General features: G+C 33.4%; 2 protein-coding genes and 1 pseudogene across 2 annotated transcripts; 1 reads left to right on the forward strand and 2 right to left on the reverse strand.

The window, feature by feature from the left end:
- Positions 1-1,732: 1,732 nt before the first annotated feature.
- Positions 1,733-2,377, reverse strand: LOC148765894 (secreted RxLR effector protein 161 pseudogene; annotated as a pseudogene).
- Positions 2,378-6,149: 3,772 nt separating this feature from the next.
- LOC105953719 (putative F-box/LRR-repeat protein At5g15620) lies at positions 6,150-8,830 on the reverse strand (the record flags this gene model as incomplete). Its single annotated transcript, XM_088812404.1, has 4 exons — positions 6,150-6,236; positions 6,332-6,978; positions 7,055-7,199; positions 8,699-8,830. Coding segments are annotated over 4 exons (1,011 nt in total), but the record flags the coding sequence as incomplete, so codon positions are not given.
- An 8,502-nt stretch (positions 8,831-17,332) lies between these two features.
- Positions 17,333-20,191, forward strand: LOC148765895 (F-box protein At4g22280-like). The gene is made up of 2 exons (XM_088812594.1): positions 17,333-19,215; positions 19,326-20,191. The coding sequence occupies exons 1-2, from the start codon at positions 18,028-18,030 to the stop codon at positions 19,611-19,613; spliced, it is 1,476 nt and encodes a 491-aa protein (XP_088668720.1). The 5' UTR covers positions 17,333-18,027; the 3' UTR covers positions 19,614-20,191.
- The last annotated feature ends 2,624 nt before the right edge of the window (positions 20,192-22,815 follow it).

Here is a 22,815-nt window from a genome sequence, read left to right on the forward strand (position 1 = left end):
ATACTAAGTGGTCACATAGAGGTTACTTTGAGCAGCAAACATATATATTTTTATTTCTAGTAGAGCCTCGCAAATTAGTGGTTAGTACATCAAGTAAAATAAATGAATGAATAGACATATCTAATTTACAAAATATGAATCGAGCCACCCTTAATTTTCTGGAACATGAATTACACATCTCGAATTCAAAGTAAATGCATTGAAACTTAAAAAATGGACAAACGTACCTGAACTAATTTCTTAGCATATAACACAAATATGTTTAATTTGACATTGACTCCAAACATGGACTAGATAACAATCCTATCACAATATTTAAATGCAATTATCAGAAATAAGAATGAACTAAAGTAAATGTATACAACCTCTTAAAAAGAACCACATCAACTGAAATTAAATACAGTTTCCTGAAATTTCAAATATGAAAAACATCCTCCTGCAGAGAGTGAAACATTTTCTTACTTATTCAATAATTTAGATACAGTTGAACTTCTATAAATTAATACAGTCGAGACTAGGGAAATTCTATTAATTTGGGGAAATATTAAATTATCGAGTTAATAATTTAACATATTTTCACCGAGTCGGGACCGAGAGAAACTATTATTTAAGCGAGGTTATTAATTTATCGAGGTTCTACTGCATATAACATGAGAGAAAGCACATACCCGCAGCCATTTACAATACATTGTCCACAAACTAAGTATAGAAAATCCAACTATTAATTAATTAAGTTATAAATCAATGAATTCCACGTTTATCTGACATGGGGCTGGGAATCAGAAAAACTGAAGCCTCTTTCTTACCTAGTCCACGAGCAATAACATATGATCCTTCTGTGACAAAATCCCAAAATCGCCAGTGTGATTTTTCCCCATGGGTTTGATCCATTTGGGTTTCAGTCCGTCACTATTAATTTGAAGAGCGATGCCAATTCGATTGATTATAACTCGATTATTGCCAACGCCTCTTTGATTTGTTCCACAATTTTTCTCTAAGTAGGGCTTGAAAATAATGATGAAGAAATTAAAGAAACAATAATCAGGGGAAGAATCGAAAAAGACAATTATAACATTTTATGAACAATAACGATAATTTGTGCCTAACCCTTGAAGCGTTCGCCAATTAGCGCTGGGATGAAAATTTTCGACGGCATTGGAAGAAAAATAACAATTGATTTGTTTCTGCCGAGAAAGAGAGGAGAATACCCTAATCATATGGGGAACTGCCGTATTGGGGAAATAAAGGAAATTTTCCAAATAAGAAAATTTATTCCCACTAAATTAATTTAAGAAAAGTGCCTCGATAGAGTTAATAGTTGGGACACAATTTATCCAATACCTTAATATCTTGTAATTGAGACATTTATGAAAAAACATCCCTAACCAAGTGTCATAAAATATGTATTTTGTTGTAGTGTATGGCCATGTGCTTCATCGTGGTTTCATAAACATTTATAAGAATAAACCTGAAAATCTTATTTAGAAGCGGCACCACTTCAATGTTTATATAGGTGAAATTTATTTAAATATCTTTTGCTACTATAAGATATATCCTTGCAATATTAACTTCATTAAGAGTGAAACTCATCCTCCTAATCGTAGCAAATAACACTGTTGTTTGGGTTAATTAATCAATGTTATTCAGTCACATAACAACAACTTGTTATTACCCATTAAACCTTAAAATAGTGATGTACTAATGAAAGTTGGGTGTCCATTACTGGTGACTATCAAAAAAATGGTTTTAGTCCCATTCCTACTGTTGTTGTCTTTATCATATTTCTATTTAGACCTTTAGTCAAAGGATCAGCCAAGTTTTTGCTTTACCTCACATAAATAATAGAAATTGCTCCATCTAGAATTAATTCTCGAACATACTCATGTCTCAAACTTATATGTCTCGACTTTCCATTATAAACCTTCTTATAGGCTCTAGACATTGTCGCTTCACTATCGCAATACAAAGAAACGGCTGGCATTGGTTGTGGCCACAACTCTATATCTAACAACATGTTTCTTAACCATTCGGCTTCTTTGCTTGCGGCACCTAGTGCTATAAATTCTGCTTCCATAGTAGAATGTGAAATGCACGTTTGTTTCTTTGAAGTCCAAGAAACGGCTCCCCCTCTTAGAGTAAAAATCCATCCAGATGTTGACTTATTATTACTTACATTAGTAATCCAACTAGCATCGGTATAACCTTCCAATACTGATGGAAAAGTACTGTAAAAAATCCCCAAGTCTTTGGTCCTTTTAAGATATCCCAATATCCTTCCAATAGCTTTCCAATGCTCAATGCTTGGATTATTAGTATATCTCGACAACATACATACTGCAAATGCTATATCCGGCCTAGTGGAATGCATTGCATACATTAAGCTACCTATTACACCAGCATATTCAATTTGCGCAATGGCTCTTCCGGAATTTTCAGCAAGTTTTGAACTAGGGTCGTATGGGGTATTTGCTTCTTTAATACCAAGATGAGTATATTTAATAAGCATCTTGTCTATATAATGTGATTGACACAAAGCATAACCATCACTGTGTTTCTTTACTTTAATTCCTAAGATTGTATCTACTTCATGCAGATCTTTCATCTTAAAATTTGTAGTAAGATACTTTTTGGTTTCTAATATACCAATCATATTAGTACCAAAGATTAGTAAATCATCAACATAAAGACAAACAATTACACCATAATATAATCTTGAGTGAATTTAGAATAAATACACTTGTCAGCACTATTATGTTTGAATCCACTAAAAAGAATTGTGGAATCAAATTTTTCATGCCATTGTTTTGGTGCTTGTTTCAAACCATAAAGAGATTTTACTAATTTGCAAACCTTATTTTCATTCCCTTGTAAAACAAACCCTTCGGGTTGTTTCATATATACCTCTTCATCTAGGTCTCCATTTAGGAATGCAGTTTTTACATCCATCTGATGTATATGGAAGTGATAGATTGACGTAAGTGCAATTAAAACTCGTATTGAAGCTATTCTTGCCACGGGTGCATAAGTATCAAAATAATCGACGCCTTTTTTTTGTCTAAATCCTTGAGCTACTAACCGAGCTTTAAAAGATTGAATTATACCATTCGTATTGTATTTTCTTCTAAATACCCATTTACACCCAATAGGTTTAGATCCTAATGGTAAGTCAACAAGAATCCAAGTTTTATTGGATAATATTGAATCCATTTCGTCATTGATAGCTTCTTTCCATAATGCAGAATCCCTCGATGACACATCTTATGAATATGTTTTTGGATCTTCTTCTATATTTAATAATATAGGTATTTTCCTATAAACAGAGTTTCTATCACCTTCTATGAGCAAAACAAGAGCTTGAGACGATATAAAGTCAGGACCTATATTCTTTTCTTTCCTTATTCTTTGACTTTTTCTAGGTTCATTTGCAATGTCTGTATTGTTCCTCTTATTGCTAAGAGAACTACTGGAGTGTATGTCAGAAGAAATAGGCCTTATATTTTCATTTGTTGAATCACTACAAAATTTGGTTTCAAGAAATTCAACATCACGTGATTCAACTATGACTTTGGAGTCCAAATCTAGAAGTCTATAGGCTTTAGAATTTTCTGCATATCCAACAAAAATGCTTCTCATACCTCTAGGTCCCAATTTCAATCTTTTTGGATCAGGGACACTATAAAAGGCTAAACACCCCCACACTTTAAAATACTTTAGATTTGGTATTCTGCCATTCCACATTTCATAAGGTGATACATGAGTTTTCTTTGACGTAATTCTATTATGAATATGGCATGTTGTAAGCATAGCCTCTCCCCATAAATTGAGGGGAACTTTAGCATTCAAAATCATCGAATTTGTCATATCCACCAACGTCCTATTTTTCCTTTCAGCCAATCCATTTTGCTGTGGAGTATAGGGTGCAGTTTGTTGATGAATTATTCCATGTTCTTCACAGATGCTTGAAAATTCGGTGGGAAAATATTCTCCTCCCCTATCAGTTCTCAATACTTTGATTTTCTTTTCCTTTTGATATTCAACTTCTGTTTTGTATTTTTTAAATATATCAAAAGCCTCATCTTTTGTTCTCATTAAATATACATACAAATATCTGGAGTAATCATCTATAAAGGTTATAAAGTATCTTTTTCCTCCTCTAGTGAGCACTCCATTTAATTCACATATATCAGAATGTACAATATTTAATAATTCAGAATTTCTTTTAGCACTAGGAAAAAGTTTTCTAGTCATCTTTGCTTGAATGCAAATTTCACATTTAATTTTTTTTATTATGAGCATAATCTATAAAACCATGTTTAGACATATATTTCAAATAACAAAAATTTAAATGCCCTAAACGTTCATGCCATAAATTATGCGAATCAACAATATAAGCAGAAGGAGAAACTTTATTAATGTTGAGTTTGAACATTCCGTTACAAGCATAGCCTTTTCTAACAAAGACTCCACACTTAGACAATATCAAATTATTAGACTCTAGTACAACTTTTATGCCATTTTTGCATAAAAGATTTGCAGATACGAGATTTTTTCTAACCTCTGGAACATAGAAAACATTCATAAGAGTGAGTTTCTTTCCAGAAGTGAAATGAAGTTCAATTGTTCCTTTTCCCAGAACTTTGGCTGAGTTGCCGTTTCCCATCAAAACTTGTCCTTCATTTGCTGACTCTATCAGACTCTTGAAATGGCTCTTATCATTGCATACGTGAACTGTAGCGCCGCAATCGAACCACCAGTCTGGAGAAAGAGAGATATTTGTCATATTAATCTCGGCTATTTTTCCAATCTGCATTTCTGATATCATGGCCACTAATTCCATTTGCTTGTCTTCCACGATATTTGCAGCATTAGACCCATTCGCACCATTAAAACCACCACCAGCATTTTGGTTTTTCAAAACCTACAATCACGAATGTAATGGCCATTCTTACCACAATGATAACAAGCTTTAGTTTTCTTGTCAAAATTTGAGCCTTTAAAGCCAGATTTCTTGAAGCTTTTCCCTTTATTAATCTTTAGACTACTATGAGCCTGTTTGTTCTTGTTGGTATGATCTATCACATGCACATTGGAATTGATTTGAAAACCATCACGAACACGATTTTCTTCTTCGATTCTTAAATGTTTACCAAGCTTTTCCAAGGAAATCTCTTATGTCATATGCAAAAGTTTCTTCCTGTAATCATTCCAACTTGGAGGTAATTTAGCAATAATAGCTCCAACTTGAAACGGTTCAGGAATTTTCACGTTCAAATCACTCAACTTATTAACTAGAACATGCAAGTCGTGAATTTGATCAAGAACAGAAAGTGTATCAACCATTTTAAATTCAAAGTATTTCATAATAGTGAACTTATCTGTGCCGATCTTTTCAATCTTGTACTTGAATTCGAGTGCTGTCCAAATCTCCCTTGGTGACTTGATTGGAGTATACAGATCGTACAACCTATCCGAGAGAGAGTTTAAAATATGACCCCTGCAGACCAATTCATCTTCTTCACGTTTCTTTCTGTCGGTTATTAGTTGTTCCGTATCTTTTTCCGATGGTTCTGGAAATGGCTGCAAAGTTGGATCCAAAGCGGAGAAAATCTTCAAGGTGGTAAGGAAAAATGTCATCTTGTCCTGCCAACGCGTGAAATTTGTTCCATTGAAACGATCCAACTTCACAAAGTCTTGATTCATCATAGCGAAAGTTGCCGTCGAACTTGATCCTGTTTCCATTGCTAATATCTTCTTAAATTTGTTAGAATCTTTGAATAGGAACAGAATTTGTCAAACAGCTTTGAGGCGCGGAATATTGTTTTCTTTAAGAAGATATTTGCCCCCACTCAATTGAGTTTGCTATATAGGTTGCTGGCAATTCCTCTTCAGGATACAACAAAGCTGGATAAATAATCAATTAGCAATAATGATTATTTATAATTCTCTCTATAGGAAAACTATAAACTGATAGAATAAAAGTTGATATACCTATCTCAAATAAATGCAATTTATTTATAGTTATTGCAGGGATGTGAATAGAGGGTTGTACACTTTCACTAGCAGTTGCTTCTATTCAAATAGTTGCAACTGTTATTAAGAGTTGTTTCTATTTGAATAGTTGCACCACTTCATAAAACGTGTTTATATTATCAAACTATCCAACAATTAGTAGTCAACTCGAGGCTGGTTAAGTTACGAAAACTTATATTCCTCTCCGAGAATAGTGAACCAATAATCTGGAAAAAAAACAAGCACGTAGTCAGTATAAGATTTTACCATCACTAAATCAATCAATATATACAATGAGCTGATAAATGGATTTAACGCAAACCTCTGTACTATGTGTTAGAACTAATTTCAGGCACATCACATTACGGAGCCAATCAATAAGTTCCACCAGTAGTCGAGAATAAATAAAACTGTCTTGTGGCTTGATATTATTGAAAATATGGATATTTGCTTCAACTAATGAGGTTAGCTCCACAGATTTGATACGACCGGCTGACAAATCAACTAACCGGAGATAAACAAGTGCAGGGGTATCTAACTCCAACATGCAGTCAAGGTCGTCAGAACGGAAAATAGCAAGACCGAGTGTGAGCCGTTTGAGTGTGGGTGAAGATATTTTAAAAGAATCAAAGTCATTGGTCGATTGGAATACCAACTCCTCGATAACCGGAGAACCGGAGAGTAGGTAAGTAAGGAACTCGTGAGCATCGCACTGAACGGAGATTAGTCGAAGCTTCTTGAGGCGGGGCAAACACACGGCACCGCGCATATCTGTGATAACGCAAAATTCGAGCCTCAATTCGACGACGGTTCTGCAGTTGAATAGGCAACGAGGCATACGAGCATCCAACTCGGAGCAGTGAAGATCGATGCTCCGCACATTGCGGTCAATGGCAAAGGTAATCCATTTCTCGATTTGAAATTCGTTGAAAAGTGTTGATGTTGTGCACTTTATGAAGCAACAAAACCCTATTTATGATATCTTGATCCTCGCAGTCAAAAAGTAAATTGGGGACATGAGACCAAAGATACCTCCATCTTTGACCTCCATCTTTGACGTAGAATGCTGGTTCGTACGGAGAATTGGGTAGGGAGAAAGGAGAGAATGTGAGTGAGTACTGAGTCCGGCAACTCGCTGAGTCTATCGGTCGAATGTGTATCTGGCTTCCGGTACCTTGTGCTGTGCTGCTCTGTTACCGGCATATTCATATGGAAAATGATTGTTTTTCCCCCAACCAAAATCTATTAGCTCTGAAACTGAAGAGGTGTGCTTGGAAGTGATGCTACGAAGGGGATGGATTTTTCCCAAAATCGAGGTTTTTTTTTTTTTAATCTCCGGTCTCTCTTTTTTACCAAACTAGTAACCATAGCCCGTGCCTTGCACGGGGTTAAATTCAAAATAGAAGAAATTAATTATTTAATAGTTGACATAAATCTAATTATTTTTATGAGCTTTACTATTTTATGTTCAATATTTGTCTTAAGGAATATTATTTAGTTAAAGTAATTGGCCCATTAAAAGTTATGAGCGAAAATGTATCAATCAATGAAAAACTATAAGGAGACAATAAAACATTAAAATTTTAAAGATTTATAATATTCGTCTATTATTAAAAGATAATGATTTTGTAAGCAACACACCCTTTGATTGTGCTACTTATATCATGCAAATAGTTTTCCAAAATAATTGATCAAGTTATACATAAAAACGTAAACTTTCAAATCAGTAAAAGAGGAGGATCATGAAACTCTAAAAATTTATACCAATAATCTATTCATAACAAAATTGTAAAAGTTGGCAAGAAACTTTATGTGTCAGTCTAATTTCAAATAGAAGTGGAATACATAATATTTGAAAAGTATAGAAAATAATAAAAGAATCAATTCGCATCTAATGACAAAACATGGCATTGAATTTTAATATAATTCAAACAATTTGTTGATGAGGCAAAATCACACGATCATCATGTTAAGAGAACCTTCGATAAAGCTTTGTTAAAGAAAATTAATAAACAATCCACCATCCTTCCTTATATTCGCTTAATCCTCATATGTTCTAATTTATTTATATTTCTAATTTATTTTTTTAACTTTTTAATTTTTTTTAATTCCTACTCTTTTTGACCTTGGGAAATATTTTTCGCTAACGGAAGTATTATTCACTTAAGGTGGAGAGGGTGATATTTTGCGGTAAAGATTCCAGTGAAAATGATGAGGGGTTTTTTATACATATCTTAATTAATTTAGTGGTGGACGATTTATAAATTTGTAAAAAATATAGATGAAAGTAGAAGAAATGGATAAAATGGGAAATACATTTAATTTGGGTGTGAAATAAGATATTTTAAGGGTGGAAATAAGACGTCTCTAAAAATAAAGGGTTGAATGCAGTTTGCACCACTAACTGTACATGGGGTAAATGCGACAGTGATCATAGTACATGGGTGCAAATTGTATTTAACAATAAAAAAGATTAGGAAAAAAATCAGATTTACTCTCAAAATTGGATCAATTAAAACCCTCAAAGCTCAGCCCCAGATTACAGTTAAGGGAGGAGACACGAAAATAAAAGAAGAAATCACAAAAAAAAAAAAAAAAAAACTCACCCCTGAGTCATGAGGTACCCGGGATCACGAAAGAGGACTTCGGCTATTCAGCCCGACCCCAGATTTCTTTGTATCACAACTCATTTTTCTGGGGTAACATATGAGAGGATTGTTTCTAATCTCTCAGAAATTTTTGAACTGTTGAGTAGACTTGCGTTGCTAAGTGGGAGATTATGTTTCTCCAAGAAAGTGAAAAAACGCTGTTGCAACAAAAAACACAGAAATAGTGAGGTAATTTAAATAAATATCTACAAACTTGTTTAATAATAATAACTGAAACACCAGCATATGAGGGAAAAGAACCTGGTAAAAGCAGTTCGATGAGTTCAAACATTTCTACGTAAATCTATATGCACAGCTAACCCCGCTAAATGATTTAGAACTACAGTGCAAATTTGTGAGGAAAAAGAAATACATTTACAGAGACGGGTAAATTTTTTTTGGCCGGTTACATAAAAATTGAAAATACAGGGAAAAAAGGAAATTCAAGAGAGTGAGAATAAATTGTATGAATTTCGGACAGAGAAATTGTGAGAATCTCTTCTTACTTTTTCTTCTCGTATGTTTTTTCGTACTCTTCTGACAAATGGTTGCTCTTTTAATTCAAGATATACCAAATGCCATAAATCTGCAATTTATTTTTCGAAATGATAATATATGAAATTAGATTACCTCTTTCGACGGATTCCAGGTGTGGTTCCGTAGCTAAACAAATTTATTCAAGACAATTGTTGGATTACTACAAACAACAACGACCATAAATATTATTAATTAAAAAAAAAATTTGAAAACGTACGCCACCCATTGTATTGAATATGGAGACCAAATTTAAGAAGTTGTTACCTTGAGCCTTTACTTTATGATTTGTGAGGAGGAGTTTTTTCTTCTAGTATATGATGGCGGAATCTTCCAAAAACCTGAAAATTATGGACAAAGGGAAAAAACAAACACCGAATATAATCATACAAAATTACGTACATAATGAAGAAAAGTATTCCAAAATTGAACCGAGATTCAACTGTTTTCACCTTTGATAAAAAATGTGTAATATGTAATTTTCTTCCTAATTTTCACCTTTAAGAACCCCTGTCATCTTCTTCTCTTTTTCTAGTTTACTCACAACTGTAAATTATTTGTAAGTGGATGTTTTTTTTTTCTTTCTTTTTTATGTGAGTTTTTTTATCATAAACCAAATGAACAGTTAGTGGAGGATGATAGTTATAGATGTGGAAGTATGTATGGAATAACCGCAAATAATTTATTTATATCGTTGGCGGTTTTATTTTAATTAATTAATTTATTATTTATTAACATAATTTATGAGACAATTGGTTAAGAAAACAAAAAACACAAATATTATAATAATGGAATCAATTTTTATTAACGTAATTTATGAGACAATTAAATAAGAAAAAAAAACACAAAAATTAAAGATAATTATGAAATCAATTTAATCCCTTCTTAATAGGAATCCACTAATCACTAAAAACTTCACCCGTTTAAAATTCCTTATCTATAGGCAACAACTTCCATTAAGAGCAACTCCAATGGGGAGATATCAAAATGGAGCATTAAATATTCATTTGATACTTGATATAATACTTTGATACTTCTTGAAAAAAAATTCACTCCAACCACAAGTATCAAATAGATTATCAAATTTTAAATATATGAATAATTATATTTTTAAATGCCACGTGTCAAATAGTGATAGGTTAATTGGGTGGTTATATTTTTGATACCTTATTTTCCAGGAATTATTTTTGCACCTCCGGGTGGTTGAGTATCAAAATAATTCTCCATTTAATGCCTCCATTGGAGGAGGATTTTTTAATTTTAGAGCATCAAAGTGGTAGTTTTTAAGTTTGATACCTCATTTAATGCCTCCATTGGAGTTGCTCTAAAAATTTAAAATAAAAGAAACCTTTAAATTAAAAAAAAAAAAAAAGAAAAAAAAAAGAAGAAGAAGACTTTCATTACAATAGAGAAAACCAAAATCACCGAGAAAAGAAAAATTGAAAGTACGACAAAAATAAAAAATTAAACAATTAATATAAGGAAAAGGAAAAAAAACTGTCAAAATAGAAATGTCTAAAATACCCCTAGGTTTAGGTTTAGGGTTATAGTTCAAAATATCTTCCTCTTATATATAAGATGTACAGTCCAAAAGAAGAGAAAAAATAAAAGAAGAACAACAAATCTACCTAAAGTTAATCTTGGGCAAAAATGAAAGGACAAAATGCACTTCACCCCATACAAATTTCTCATTTTCACACTTTCATTCCCTACAAAATCAAAGAGAAGAAAAGGATAACCGCTTTAAAATAGTATAAATATGAGTATGAGTATTAATATTAGTATCCGTATCAGTATCAATATTTATATATCAGTAGTATTATTATAAATATTAGTATCATTATTAATATCAAGTATTGGTGTTACTATGAGTACGAATATGAGTATGAGTATAATATGCATATGCGTACGCGTATGGATATTAATATGAGTATAACTGTAAGTATTAAGAGCAACTCCAATGGGAGAACCAAATGAAGTATTAAATTACAAAACTACCATTTTTATATGGAAGCATTATAGTGGTAGTTAATTTGATACTCAATCTCCTAGAGGTGCAAAAATGCAACCAAAGGAAAAAAAAAAAAAAAGAACCAAATATTTCTTAAAAATAGCTCTAGCAAATTCAACGGAAAAAAATAAATAAAATATCAATAAATTTCAATGAAAAATGAATAATAATTTATTTAATGGGTATGGGTTGGAGTATATGAGTTTTTTTAAAAGTATCAAAGTATTATCTCAAGCATCAATTGAGGGTTTGATGCTTCATTTTAATACCCCTTCATTGGAGTTGCTCTAATATAATATTTAAGGCTGGCAATCGGGCCATGTGAGCCGAGCTTGGGTCGGCTCAAGCTCATATACCATCGGACCTCGTTATTATAGGCTCAGACTCACATATCATCGGGCCTCATGCCTATAGGCTCAAACTCGGCTCACGTATTTTTTCGGGCTTCGGGTTTATATCGGGCTTATATTGGGCAATATATAAATTACATATTTTACGACTTTGTAGCCAAACGTGTTAAAAAAAAAAAAACTTATACTATGATAAATTAAGAATACTCATTACAAATCGAAAACAATGATAAATTAAGATAAAACTTATATATAGAATAATCATTGAAAGTAAAAAAACAATGATAAATTAAGATTACGTCCATTGATGACAAGAGAAACCTTCCACTTAAATTTTGCAACATACTGTTAACATTAGAGTTTTGCATATACTAGGTTTTATATTTATATGAATGAAGAAAAGGTTAGTATTTTTTACATTAAGAAACTTTTCAGATTCTCAAGATTGGATTTGATTAAACATTAATATATATATATATATATTTTAACTTAGTCGGGCTTTATTCGGGTTGAGCCATGGTAAGTTCAAACTCGGCTCATAGTTTTATCGGGTTTACTAAAAAGGCTCAAACTCGGTCCGACTCACAATTTATCGAGCTCGACTCAAATAAAATCGGGCCGAACCATCGGGCTTCGGGCAGGCCCGACTCAATTGTCGGTCCTATTAATATTAGTGTTAGTAATATAATTACTATTAGTAGTATTATTAGCATTAACATTAGCATTAACATTATTATTAGCATTGCTAGGGCTGGGCATGGGTCGGTTTTATCGGCCACCGACCCACTTTCGACCTGCTTTTTTCGGTCGAACGTGGAACATGTATTTTTTGTAGGCTACAATTTTATTGTCCTTGCAGAAATCTGTCCACCCAGTGTGGAGATCGAACCGATCACATTTAGCTGTCATATGCTTAAGTATACCTACTTTCGTCACGAGTCTGCCTTCATTGTCACCATAAGCAATTTTTTATCTTCTAGTCCAATATTTTGAATAAAGATTTTCGTGAATGTGTTAATTAAAATAACAATATGTATATATATATGTATATATCGATGCACATCGTGCTGCACAAATTTACAGAGATGTACGGATCATCTGTGCCATTAGGTGTATGCTCAACGACCTTGACATTAAGCAGTTGAAAATCATGGGACATTCACGTGGTCAAGATGGCGATTACTGGAGATTTATATTTTACAGTTGGTTGAAGAGAATTTGTCGTGGAAAACAACATTTGTCAACACGATATGTTGCATTTCTCATTTATTAACGGATCGGTGATGCGTGTGATTACTTACGGTGTTGAAAGGTGTGAAAAGCTGGGATTGGGCTCCAACTTCTTGTTTGAAACGGAAAGACTAAGAGATAATTTGTACATTGATCTGGAAAGATAAAAATATCTTGAATGGAGAAAATGTTGAGGCAAGAAATTTCTTCACATTGTCATTAGTCCATATTATTTCCATCCCTTCTTATTATCAAAACTTGGTTTGCATGAAGGTACTGGAACATCTATTTTTTGTTGGCTAAATTTATTATCCTTTCAGAAATCTGTCCACCCCGTGTGGATATTGAAGCGAGAACATTTAGCGGTCATCTTCTTAAGTATACATACTTTCATCACGGGTCTGCCTTCATTCATCACCATAAGCGATTCTTTATCTCACAGTCCAATATTTTAGAGAAAGATTTTCGTGAATGTGTTAATACAATTAACGATATGTACATATATGTATATTTTTCTGCATATCGTACCACCAAAATTTACAGAGATGTACGGATCATCTTTGCCATTAGGTGTATGCTCAACGACATTGACAGTAAGCAGCGGAAAATCATGGGACGTTCACGTGGTTAAGATGACGATTACTGGAGACTTATATTTTACATTTGGTTGGATAGAATTTGTAGTGGAAAACAACATTTGTCAACAGGATATGTTGCATTTCTCGCTTATTAACGGATCGGTGATGCGTGTGATTGATTACGATGTTGATGGGTGCGAGAAGCCGTGATTTGGCTCCAACTTCTTGTTTGAAACGGAAAGAACAAAAGATAATCTGTACGTTGGAGAAAGATATTAATATCAAGAATGGAGAAAATGCTTAGGCAAGATTCTTCAGATTGTCATTAGTCCATATTATTCCCATCCCTTCTTACTATCATAACTTGGTATGCATGAAGGTACTGGAACATGTATTTTTTGTTGGCTACAATTTTATTGTCCTCGCTGAGATATGTCCACCCTGTGTGGAGATTGAACCGAGCACATTTAGCGTTTATATGTTTAAGAATACCTATTTTCCTCACTTGTCTACCTTCATACGTCACCATAAGCAATTATTTATCTTCCAGTCAAAAATTTTGGAGAAAGATGTTCGTGAATGTGTTAATACAAATAACAAAATATACATATATGTAGATTTTGCTGCATATCGTACATCCAAAATCTACATAGATGTACGGATCATCTTTGACATTAGGTGTATGCTCAACGACCTTGACAATAAATAGTGGAAAATCATGGGATGTTCAGGTGGAGAAGGTGGCAAATTACAAGAGATTTATATTTTACACTTGGTTGGAGCGAATTTGTGATGGAAAACAACATTTGTCAACACAATATGTTGCCTTTTGTGAGATGAGTATCAATGTATCAGAGTATCAATATTAGTATCAACATGAGTATATGTATGATTATCAGTATTAATATCAGTATTAGTATCAGTATTAGTATCAATATCAGTAGCAATATCAATATCAATATCATTATTTGTTTCAGTGGCAATAATAGTATCATTATCAGTATCAATATTTGTATCAGTATCAGTATCGGTTTGAGTATTAATATGAGTGTGCTTATCAATATTAATATTAGTATTAAGTATGAATATCAATATAAGTATTAGTATTAGACTATTAGTATAAAAATCAGTATCACTATCAGTGTTAGTATGAGTATAAGTATCAGCATGATTATCATTATTAGTATCAGTAGTAGTATCAATATAAGTATGATTATCAATATTAGTATCAATAGTAGTATCAATATTAGTATCGGTGTAAATATCAGTATGAGTATTAATATTAGTATTAGTATTAGAATTTTTTTTATCAAGCCGGAATAGGCGACTAATATTACTTGCAATGTTGTTTACAAGGAAGTTTTTCAGGGAATATGAATGTACATCATAAAAATTGTATATTGTGATTCAAATACACATTTGTTGTTTGTAATATTTATATATATAGTTATTTTGTCGTGTTAAGTTTATTTGCAGTTCATGCTAATTTTGCTGTCGACTCCACTGAAGATTTTTTTTAATGGAAATCAATGTAATTTAGTATAAACTGAATTTATTTCCTACACTTTTAGGTGATTTGTGTTTCAATAATGTGTATCACTTACTGCATTTGAACAATAAAAAATGTGCATGTTACTCGCAAGGTATTATATGAGTTATAGTCGATGTCAATGCATGTGTTGTAAAACATTACTTTGATAATTAAGTTTCATGTTAAGGATTTGAGTGTATGGGACGGGATAGTTGTACCATTTGTGTCAGATAATGTATCCTATTTTCATAGGGTAAATTACAAACACCCCCTTGAGGATGGTCAAATTACAAAACCCCCCCTCTTGTTTGGATAATTACATATGCCCCCCTCAGCTATGATTATTTCTTACACCTCCACCCTTATGATGCCAAATTCAACATAATCATCTAGATTTTGTGGAATGTTCTCTAGTTTGTACTCGTTTTGTGTAAAAATACAGTTTCCGATGCACCACAAACTTATATATACAAGTTAAAAAACACATATTATGATCGTCTTGCTTCATAATGTAGAGTTCGAATGGGATAAAACGGGTACAAAAATGATAATATTCGATATAATCTCGAAGATTCCTCTAAATTTGAGGAGTTGAGGGGGTGGTTGTAATTATCCAAACAAGAGGGGTGTTTTTTGTAATTTGACCATACCTCGGGGGGGTGTTTGTAATTTACCCTATTTTCATATCATAGTTTTTCGTACTTTATATTTTGTTTATCTCGGTACTTAAATCAAATGAAATTGATATTGTTTTTAAAAACATTAGATTATACCGTATTATATATCAACTATTCAAAGTTTTTGTTCGATTATTTTATTTGAAAACATATTTTTATTTTTTATATTAACACCATGCATCGCATTAGAATGCTCTTTTCATTTGTAAAGGTGTTTGATTACACCGACGTGTTTTAGTCATTAAAAAAAATTGAACTTACAGAATTGATTCCATGGATTGTACGGTTGAGTTACTAGTTAATTTTGATAATTAAATTAACTGAAATGCTAATTGTAGCGGGACTTTTACTGAAATTGGCTTATTTGCAGCGATAGTCTCATTTGTCAATTTTCTAACTTTCTAAAAAAACCGAAACTCTCTCAACTAAAAAAAGTCGAAAACTTAGAATTTGAAGCTCGTTCAACAAATTCAAAAACGAACAACAACTTCTTCGATGGGTAATCCGGATAACTTTTATATGGTAAAAAGAAAGAAAAAAAAAACTAAAAGTTGGTGTAATCGTGCTAATACAGCACGAAAAGTATCAAAAAAAAAAGAAAAAAATTGGAGTTACCCGTGCTGTACAGCAGAGAACTTGGGCATTAATTTTAATTTTTATAATTTGGTAGGGTGATGATGGTGATTTTGACAAAAAAAATTGACGATGAATGTACAAACGAGTACAATAATCCGAATATGTGTTATCATGTTTCTCAAATAATTACAAAATTCGATTTTTAGAAAAAAAAAATATTAAGCAAAAAAAATATATTAAAACTTGAGGTCCCGTTCTGCAGAACATGAGAACTTGAATAATCTTCAAGTTCCCGTGTTCTGCAGAACGGGAACCTCATGTTTTTTGAGTCCTCCATTCTGCAGAGCACGGGAACATGGAGATTATTCAAGTTCCCGTGTTCTACAGCAACGGGTGATTCATATTTTTTTTTTTTTTCGAAAATCTGAAGGTCCCGTTTTCTGGAGCACGAAAATTTGAATCTCCCGTTTTTTGGAGCACGGAAACTCGAAGAAAATTCAAGTTCCGGTGCTCTGTAGAACGGAGGATTCAAGCCGTTTGAATCTCCCGTTATGCAGAGCACGGAAACTTGAATTTTCTTCGAGTTTCCGTGCTCCAGAAAACGGGAGATTCAATTTTTTTTAGGGCAAAGTACAGTTTACACCCCTGAACTATAGGGGTTGTACCAATTTGCCCCCTTGAACTATAAAACGTCCCAAATACCCCCCCTATATTAAAATTTTGTTTGTAAATGCTGATATGACACTTTGACTTTATGATTTCTAGCTATTTTTTATATCTTTGGACATTTTGTGACTACTTTGCCCCTCTCTTCAATTATATATATATATATATATATATATATATATATATATATATATATATATATATATATATATATATATATATATATATATATATATATATATATATTAAAGCGTTTTCACTGATTTTTTTTTTATTTTGTCAAGTTTTTTCGCTCCATATTTTCGGGTTTATTTTCTCGTATTTTCGTTTTTTTCTCATTATTTAACCACTAAAAGACCACTGTTTTTTTCTTCTAAAATTTATTAAAATGTCGAGTAACAGCTCAAATACACAAAATTTTTGTACTTCATGGTACAAGACATCTTATAATGCACGAAAATCACCCCGAAAATTATGCATTTAATTAAGGGCATAAAAAAAATGCACAAAATTGAACAATTAGCAAACATATTGAATCCAAAAATTAAACACAATTAAGAAAATCATGCAAACCATAAATTTACTTCGTCACAAATTCATAACAAAATCGACAAATACAACACGTATTAATTATATAATTATTAATTTTCTTACAACAAACCCCCAAGGGCAGAAAAGTAATTGCACATTTAAATTAAAAGTGTTAATAATTTAATGGTTGACCATAAACTCGAGGGGGTATTTGGGACATTTTGTAGTTCAGGGGGGCAAACTGGTACAACCCTTATAGTTCAGGGGTGTAAACTGTACTTTGACCTTTTTTTTACGAAATTCGAATTTCTAGAGAGTGTTTGGGATAGGAGAGAGAAATTGAAAAAAAATTTAAATAAAAAAAAGGTACCGCTGCAAATAAGTCAATTTCAATAAAAGTCCCGCGTCAAATAGCAAAACCCTTAAATTAAATCAGATCAAAAATTCCAATTGCAATCCAATCAAATTGGAAAATATGGCGAATCAGATTTTTGGAAATCGACATGAAAAAAATTGAATTGTTCCAAAAAATTTAGGAAATTCGGTTCCAACATTCACCCCATCTCTTGCTAATCAAGCATTTCTCTAAAGAACTCCTACACTACACCGCCTGCAAACTCTTGTGAGCAGTATGTATCTTCTTCTTCTTCATCGAACCTAGAAAATCCCCCCTTTTCCATTTTCTTATGGAGGCAGCAAAACAGTACAGCAGAAAGCGCCGCCGGAATCCCTCAATCGATAGACTCAGCGATTTGCCGGACTCGATTCTCTGTCACATTCTCTCTTTTCTCCCAACAACTAAGAACACCGTCGCAACCAGTATTCTATCTCGAAGATGGAGGTATCTCTGGTCTTATATCCCCAATTTAATTTTTGACTCCGACGATGATAATATCGATAGGGTTTTATTGCTCCATAAATTGCAAACCATTGATACTTTCCGTCTCTCTGAAAACGTAACCTGGCTAGACCATAAACTTGAGAAATGGATTTCCATTGCAGTTAATCGCAATGTGCGAACTATTGATGTATGTATTAGTGGTATTGCTTCTGTTTTGCCCCGATGCCTCTTCACATGTAAAACCCTAGTTTTTTTGAGGCTCGATTCTTTCCGTGAGGTGGCCAATGTGGAAGATATAGGTGGCGGTTTCGTGTTTTTACCTCTCCTCAAGAAACTTCATATGAACTTTATTCATCCCGAATCGGGTGGGTACCTTAATCGGCCCCTGCCCCCCGACTGTGTGGATGGGTACCTTCCGCACCTGCTCTCTGGCTGCCCGGTGCTTGAGGAGTTGGTTGTTAGGTTAAACGTCTATTTTTATCCTTGTAAAATATCTTCACCCACAATCAAAAGGCTCACTATTGAACTTATTTTTGAATTTGACGAGCCGGACTTCGAAGATAACTACTACTACAGGCTGGAGATAAATACCCCTGCCCTTGTTTATCTCCAGTTGATCGATTGCGCAACCCAGTATCTCAAATTTGGGGCGCTTAACTCCTTACTTGAAGCAGATATCTGTATTAATGGTTATGCTATCGAGGCACAAGACGATTTTATTTATGCTCGTTCTGTGGTGGAATTTATTGATAGGCTCCGTAATGTCAAGTGCCTGAAAATAGGTTTATCGAATCATGAAAAGGTGTGTGTTGGATCTTTCTTTTTTAAACTCATTGTATGTTTCTTTAGTGATCAAAATCGTATACTGTTTATGTGTTTGTCTTTCCAGATCATTGACTTCATTGACTCGGTATTCTCCACATGGACTATAAGTTTTCATAACTTAACCAAACTCGAGTTGGCCAATGATTGCCGTTTTCTCTCGAAGTTCCTTGAAAGTGCTCATAATCTTGAAACCCTTATTCTCGATCAGGTTCGTTCATGCAACGACAAAGTTGTGTAGCTTTTCTCTTGTTATGTCTTCTTTATTGTCTTGTATTAGTAGATGGCCCGTTTCTTAATTGATGATTGCGATTTCGTTAGGTTTGGAAGGGAATAGAAGGCTGGATGGAACCCCAACAAGTGCCAACATGCCTAATATCACGTCTTAGAATTATCAAGACTGTTGACATCTTAAGTCTAAACTATAAGTCGAATATTTTGAGATATCTTTTGAGGAATGCTCAAGTCTTGGAGAGGATGGAAATTGTATATCCGGATTTCATTAAGTCCGAGCGAAAGATTTATATGATTCAGGAAATTTCGTTGTTTGAACGAGGATCCAGGGCATGTGAAGTTGACTTTGTGCAGTATAATCATCGTAAGCTGTAAAGTATAATGTTGCTTCTGAATTACTTTATGTACTCAGTCCTTTATACACTTTTTTCATCACCATCATCTACCTTATGTTTGTGACCTACAAAATTCACCACCTTTACCCTGCTGATTTTGTTACTATCGTGTGGCCTACGAAATTCACAATATTTACTTCGCACGTGAATTTAACTGTTTACAATCTCTGTTTGGTTCCGAATCTTACAGCCCAAGATTGTTGACTAGATACAAACACCCGAACACTTAGATATCTGCAGATTGTTGTTTGTTTGTCAGAGCAAATCGAATCTATATTGGAATTTATTGATAAGCTTCATAAGATCAAGTTCGTGGGATTTACCATTTTGTAGAGAGGTGCGTATTCAAACTTTTGTGAACTCAGTTTGCATTTTCTTTGGTGATGGTAATTGGGACAAGTAATCCCATAATAACGCTTGCATTTCTTCACATGCATATGGAATAGAATACGAGATAAAACCAGAAGTCTGATTTATTGGATAGAATTTGCGGTCTTTCTAACTTTATTCGTGTCTTAGTCTTTAGCCTGTCTCTGTCCAAGCCAATGGTGATAAAACTTTACCGATTCGCTCGGTTCCTTTGGAACATCTAAAACAATATATTGTCCAAACAAATCTTATAATGACTTTGCATCTCTTTACATATCCATGGAATATAAATCACTTAATGTTTTCTCTTTTTATATGTTTCATATATATATGCAAATCTGTAAGTTCATGTTGCATTTGGATGGGATGAATTGGATTTAAGAGACAATTTTGGGGAATTGATTCGAACGAGTCTACCTGAGATGAAATTGAAATATATCAGGACTCGAAAACTAACTCAAAGAGGAGTTGAAATCCATTTGCAAAATAGATTTCATCCCAACAAATTGGATGGATTCTTGCGGTTAAATCTCTTTGTTCAATATCCGAGGTTTATGAGCTTGCCTTCGTTCAGGTTGTCCAGGGGCTGCGTTTTGCCAAATTTCTTATTGTCTGTATTCTACATATTGTTTCAGAATTGCTTTATGCATGAATCGGTCCGTTATAATTTTTTTTTTGATCGATATCATCTGATTCATCTCTTTTAAGGGGTGCACAATATTCATCACGGAAAAATAAAATAAAAAAATCTCTACCTCATTGAAGGTGCAATTGTAGTATATTAAAGTTTTTATGTTTATTTTTTTTAAATAGTGGTTATTTTGTACATATGTAGATTGAGCTATTAATTCAAATCAAGTTAGGTTTAAACAATTTAAGGATTATGAAATTATTTTTTGTATTTTTATCAAGGTTCTAAATATCGGTTATCGGGTCCGAGGCGGTTAGGGGCCGCCACACGATAAACCGGCGCGGCGATGATTAATCGGATATATATCGAAAATAAATCGGTGTTTAGATTTAGTGTAATATATTTCTAGATATTATTTGTAAATACTTAAAATCAATAAAAAAAATGAACATGATTCTCTCCTCGTCGTTTATATATTCTAATCGCATAACAAAAGTTTAACATTTATCGTGAGAATGAGATAGAGAATGCCGCCGCGGTGTGTGGATTATTATTATTTTTTTTTAGGTGTTGTTCTTATGGGGTTGGTAAGTTTGGGTTTGATTGAAAGAGATAATATGTTGGAATTGAAAAAAAATAAAAATAAACACCCTATTTTCCTTGTAATTAATAAAAAAAATAAATAAATTAGAATCACTCTTGAAAATATAATTAATTCCCGAATTCAAGAATCGAACCACACCTGAAAGATTGATTCATTCAAAATACGAAAATAGGGTTTACACTCTTCCAGAAAGAAAGACAAACTTGGGGACAAAGAAACAAGAACTCAACCTTATCTCTACATTAACTACGCTAGGCTAGAGTACTGTGATAATGCTTGCCAACTCTCAGTGTGTGTCTGCCCATTTATAGTAAGAAAACAACGGTCTTCAACACAGCTCCGAGCCCCTCCCAAAACGGCGTCGTTTAACTCCCTACTCCAGCTTCAAAAGACGCGATAATAAATAAAAGCGTAAACGCGTTTTAATAAGTTAAAACAACGTCGCTTAATACATAACAAAAGAAATTAAAAAAACGGTTAATTCCGTTACACTAGGTCAAAGATGGAGGTATCTCTGGTCTCATGTCCCCAATTTACCTTTTGGCTGCGAGGATCAACATATCATAAATAGGGTTTTATTGCTTCATAAATTGCACAACATCAACACTTCTCAACGAATTTCAAATCGAGACATGGATAACCTTTGCCATTGACCACAATGTGCGGAGCATCATATCGATCTTCATTGTTCCGAATTGGATGCTCGTATGCCTCGATGCCTCTTCAACTGCAGAACCCTCGTCGAATTTTGCATTATAACTGATATGGGTGGTGCCGTGTGTTTGCCCCGCCTCAAGAAGCTTCGACTAATCTCCGTTCAATATGATGCTTATTAGTTCCTTACCTACCTACTCTCCGGTTCTCCAGTTATTGAGGAGTTGGTATTCCAATCAACCAATGACTTTGATTCTTGTAAAATATCTTCACCCACACTCAAACAGATCACACTCGAACTTGATATTTTCCATTCGATTGACCTTGATTGCATGTTGGAGTTAGATATTAACTAGTAGAAAAATGGCTTTTTACTACGATCATTAACCGTAGCTAAAGGTATTAAATTCGTACTAAAAAGGCTTTTGCTACGAATTTGCCCCATAGCATATACGGGCGTAACAAAAGTTTTGCTACGGTAAATGGCCGTACCAAATAATTTTATGCTACGGTAAATCCTAGTATTTACTACGACTTCAAAATTGTTCCGTAGTAAAAAGTACATTCTATTACGGTTCTTTACCTTAGCAAAAAAATTCGTAGTAATAAGCAAATTTTCTACTAGTGACCCCTGCACTTGTTTATCTCCGGTTAATTGATTTGTCAGCCCATCATATCAAATCTGTGGAGCTAACCTCATTAGTTGAAGCAAATATCGATGTTTTCAATAATATCAAGCCACAAGACGGTTTTATTTATTCTCGACTACTCGTGGAACTTATTGATAGGCTCCGTAATGTGAAGGGCCTGAAATTGGTTTTAACACATAGTACAGAGGTCTGCGTTAAATCCATTTATAATCAGCTCGTTGTATGTTTCTTTAGTGATAGTAATCTTACACTGTTCTTTGTGCTTGTCTTTCCA

Source organism: Erythranthe guttata, chromosome 13 (assembly GCF_056151865.1).
Source record: "Erythranthe guttata isolate IM_541 chromosome 13, IM_541, whole genome shotgun sequence".
In the NCBI taxonomy this organism is placed as follows: domain Eukaryota; kingdom Viridiplantae; phylum Streptophyta; class Magnoliopsida; order Lamiales; family Phrymaceae; genus Erythranthe; species Erythranthe guttata.

Coding starts and splice junctions, on each gene's coding strand:
- LOC148765895 (XM_088812594.1), top strand. CDS start 18,028: ATGGAGGCAGCAAAACAGTACAGCAGAAAGCGCCGCCGGAATCCCTCA. Junction 19,216..19,325: donor AAACCCTTATTCTCGATCAG/GTTCGTTCATGC, acceptor CGATTTCGTTAG/GTTTGGAAGGGAATAGAAGG.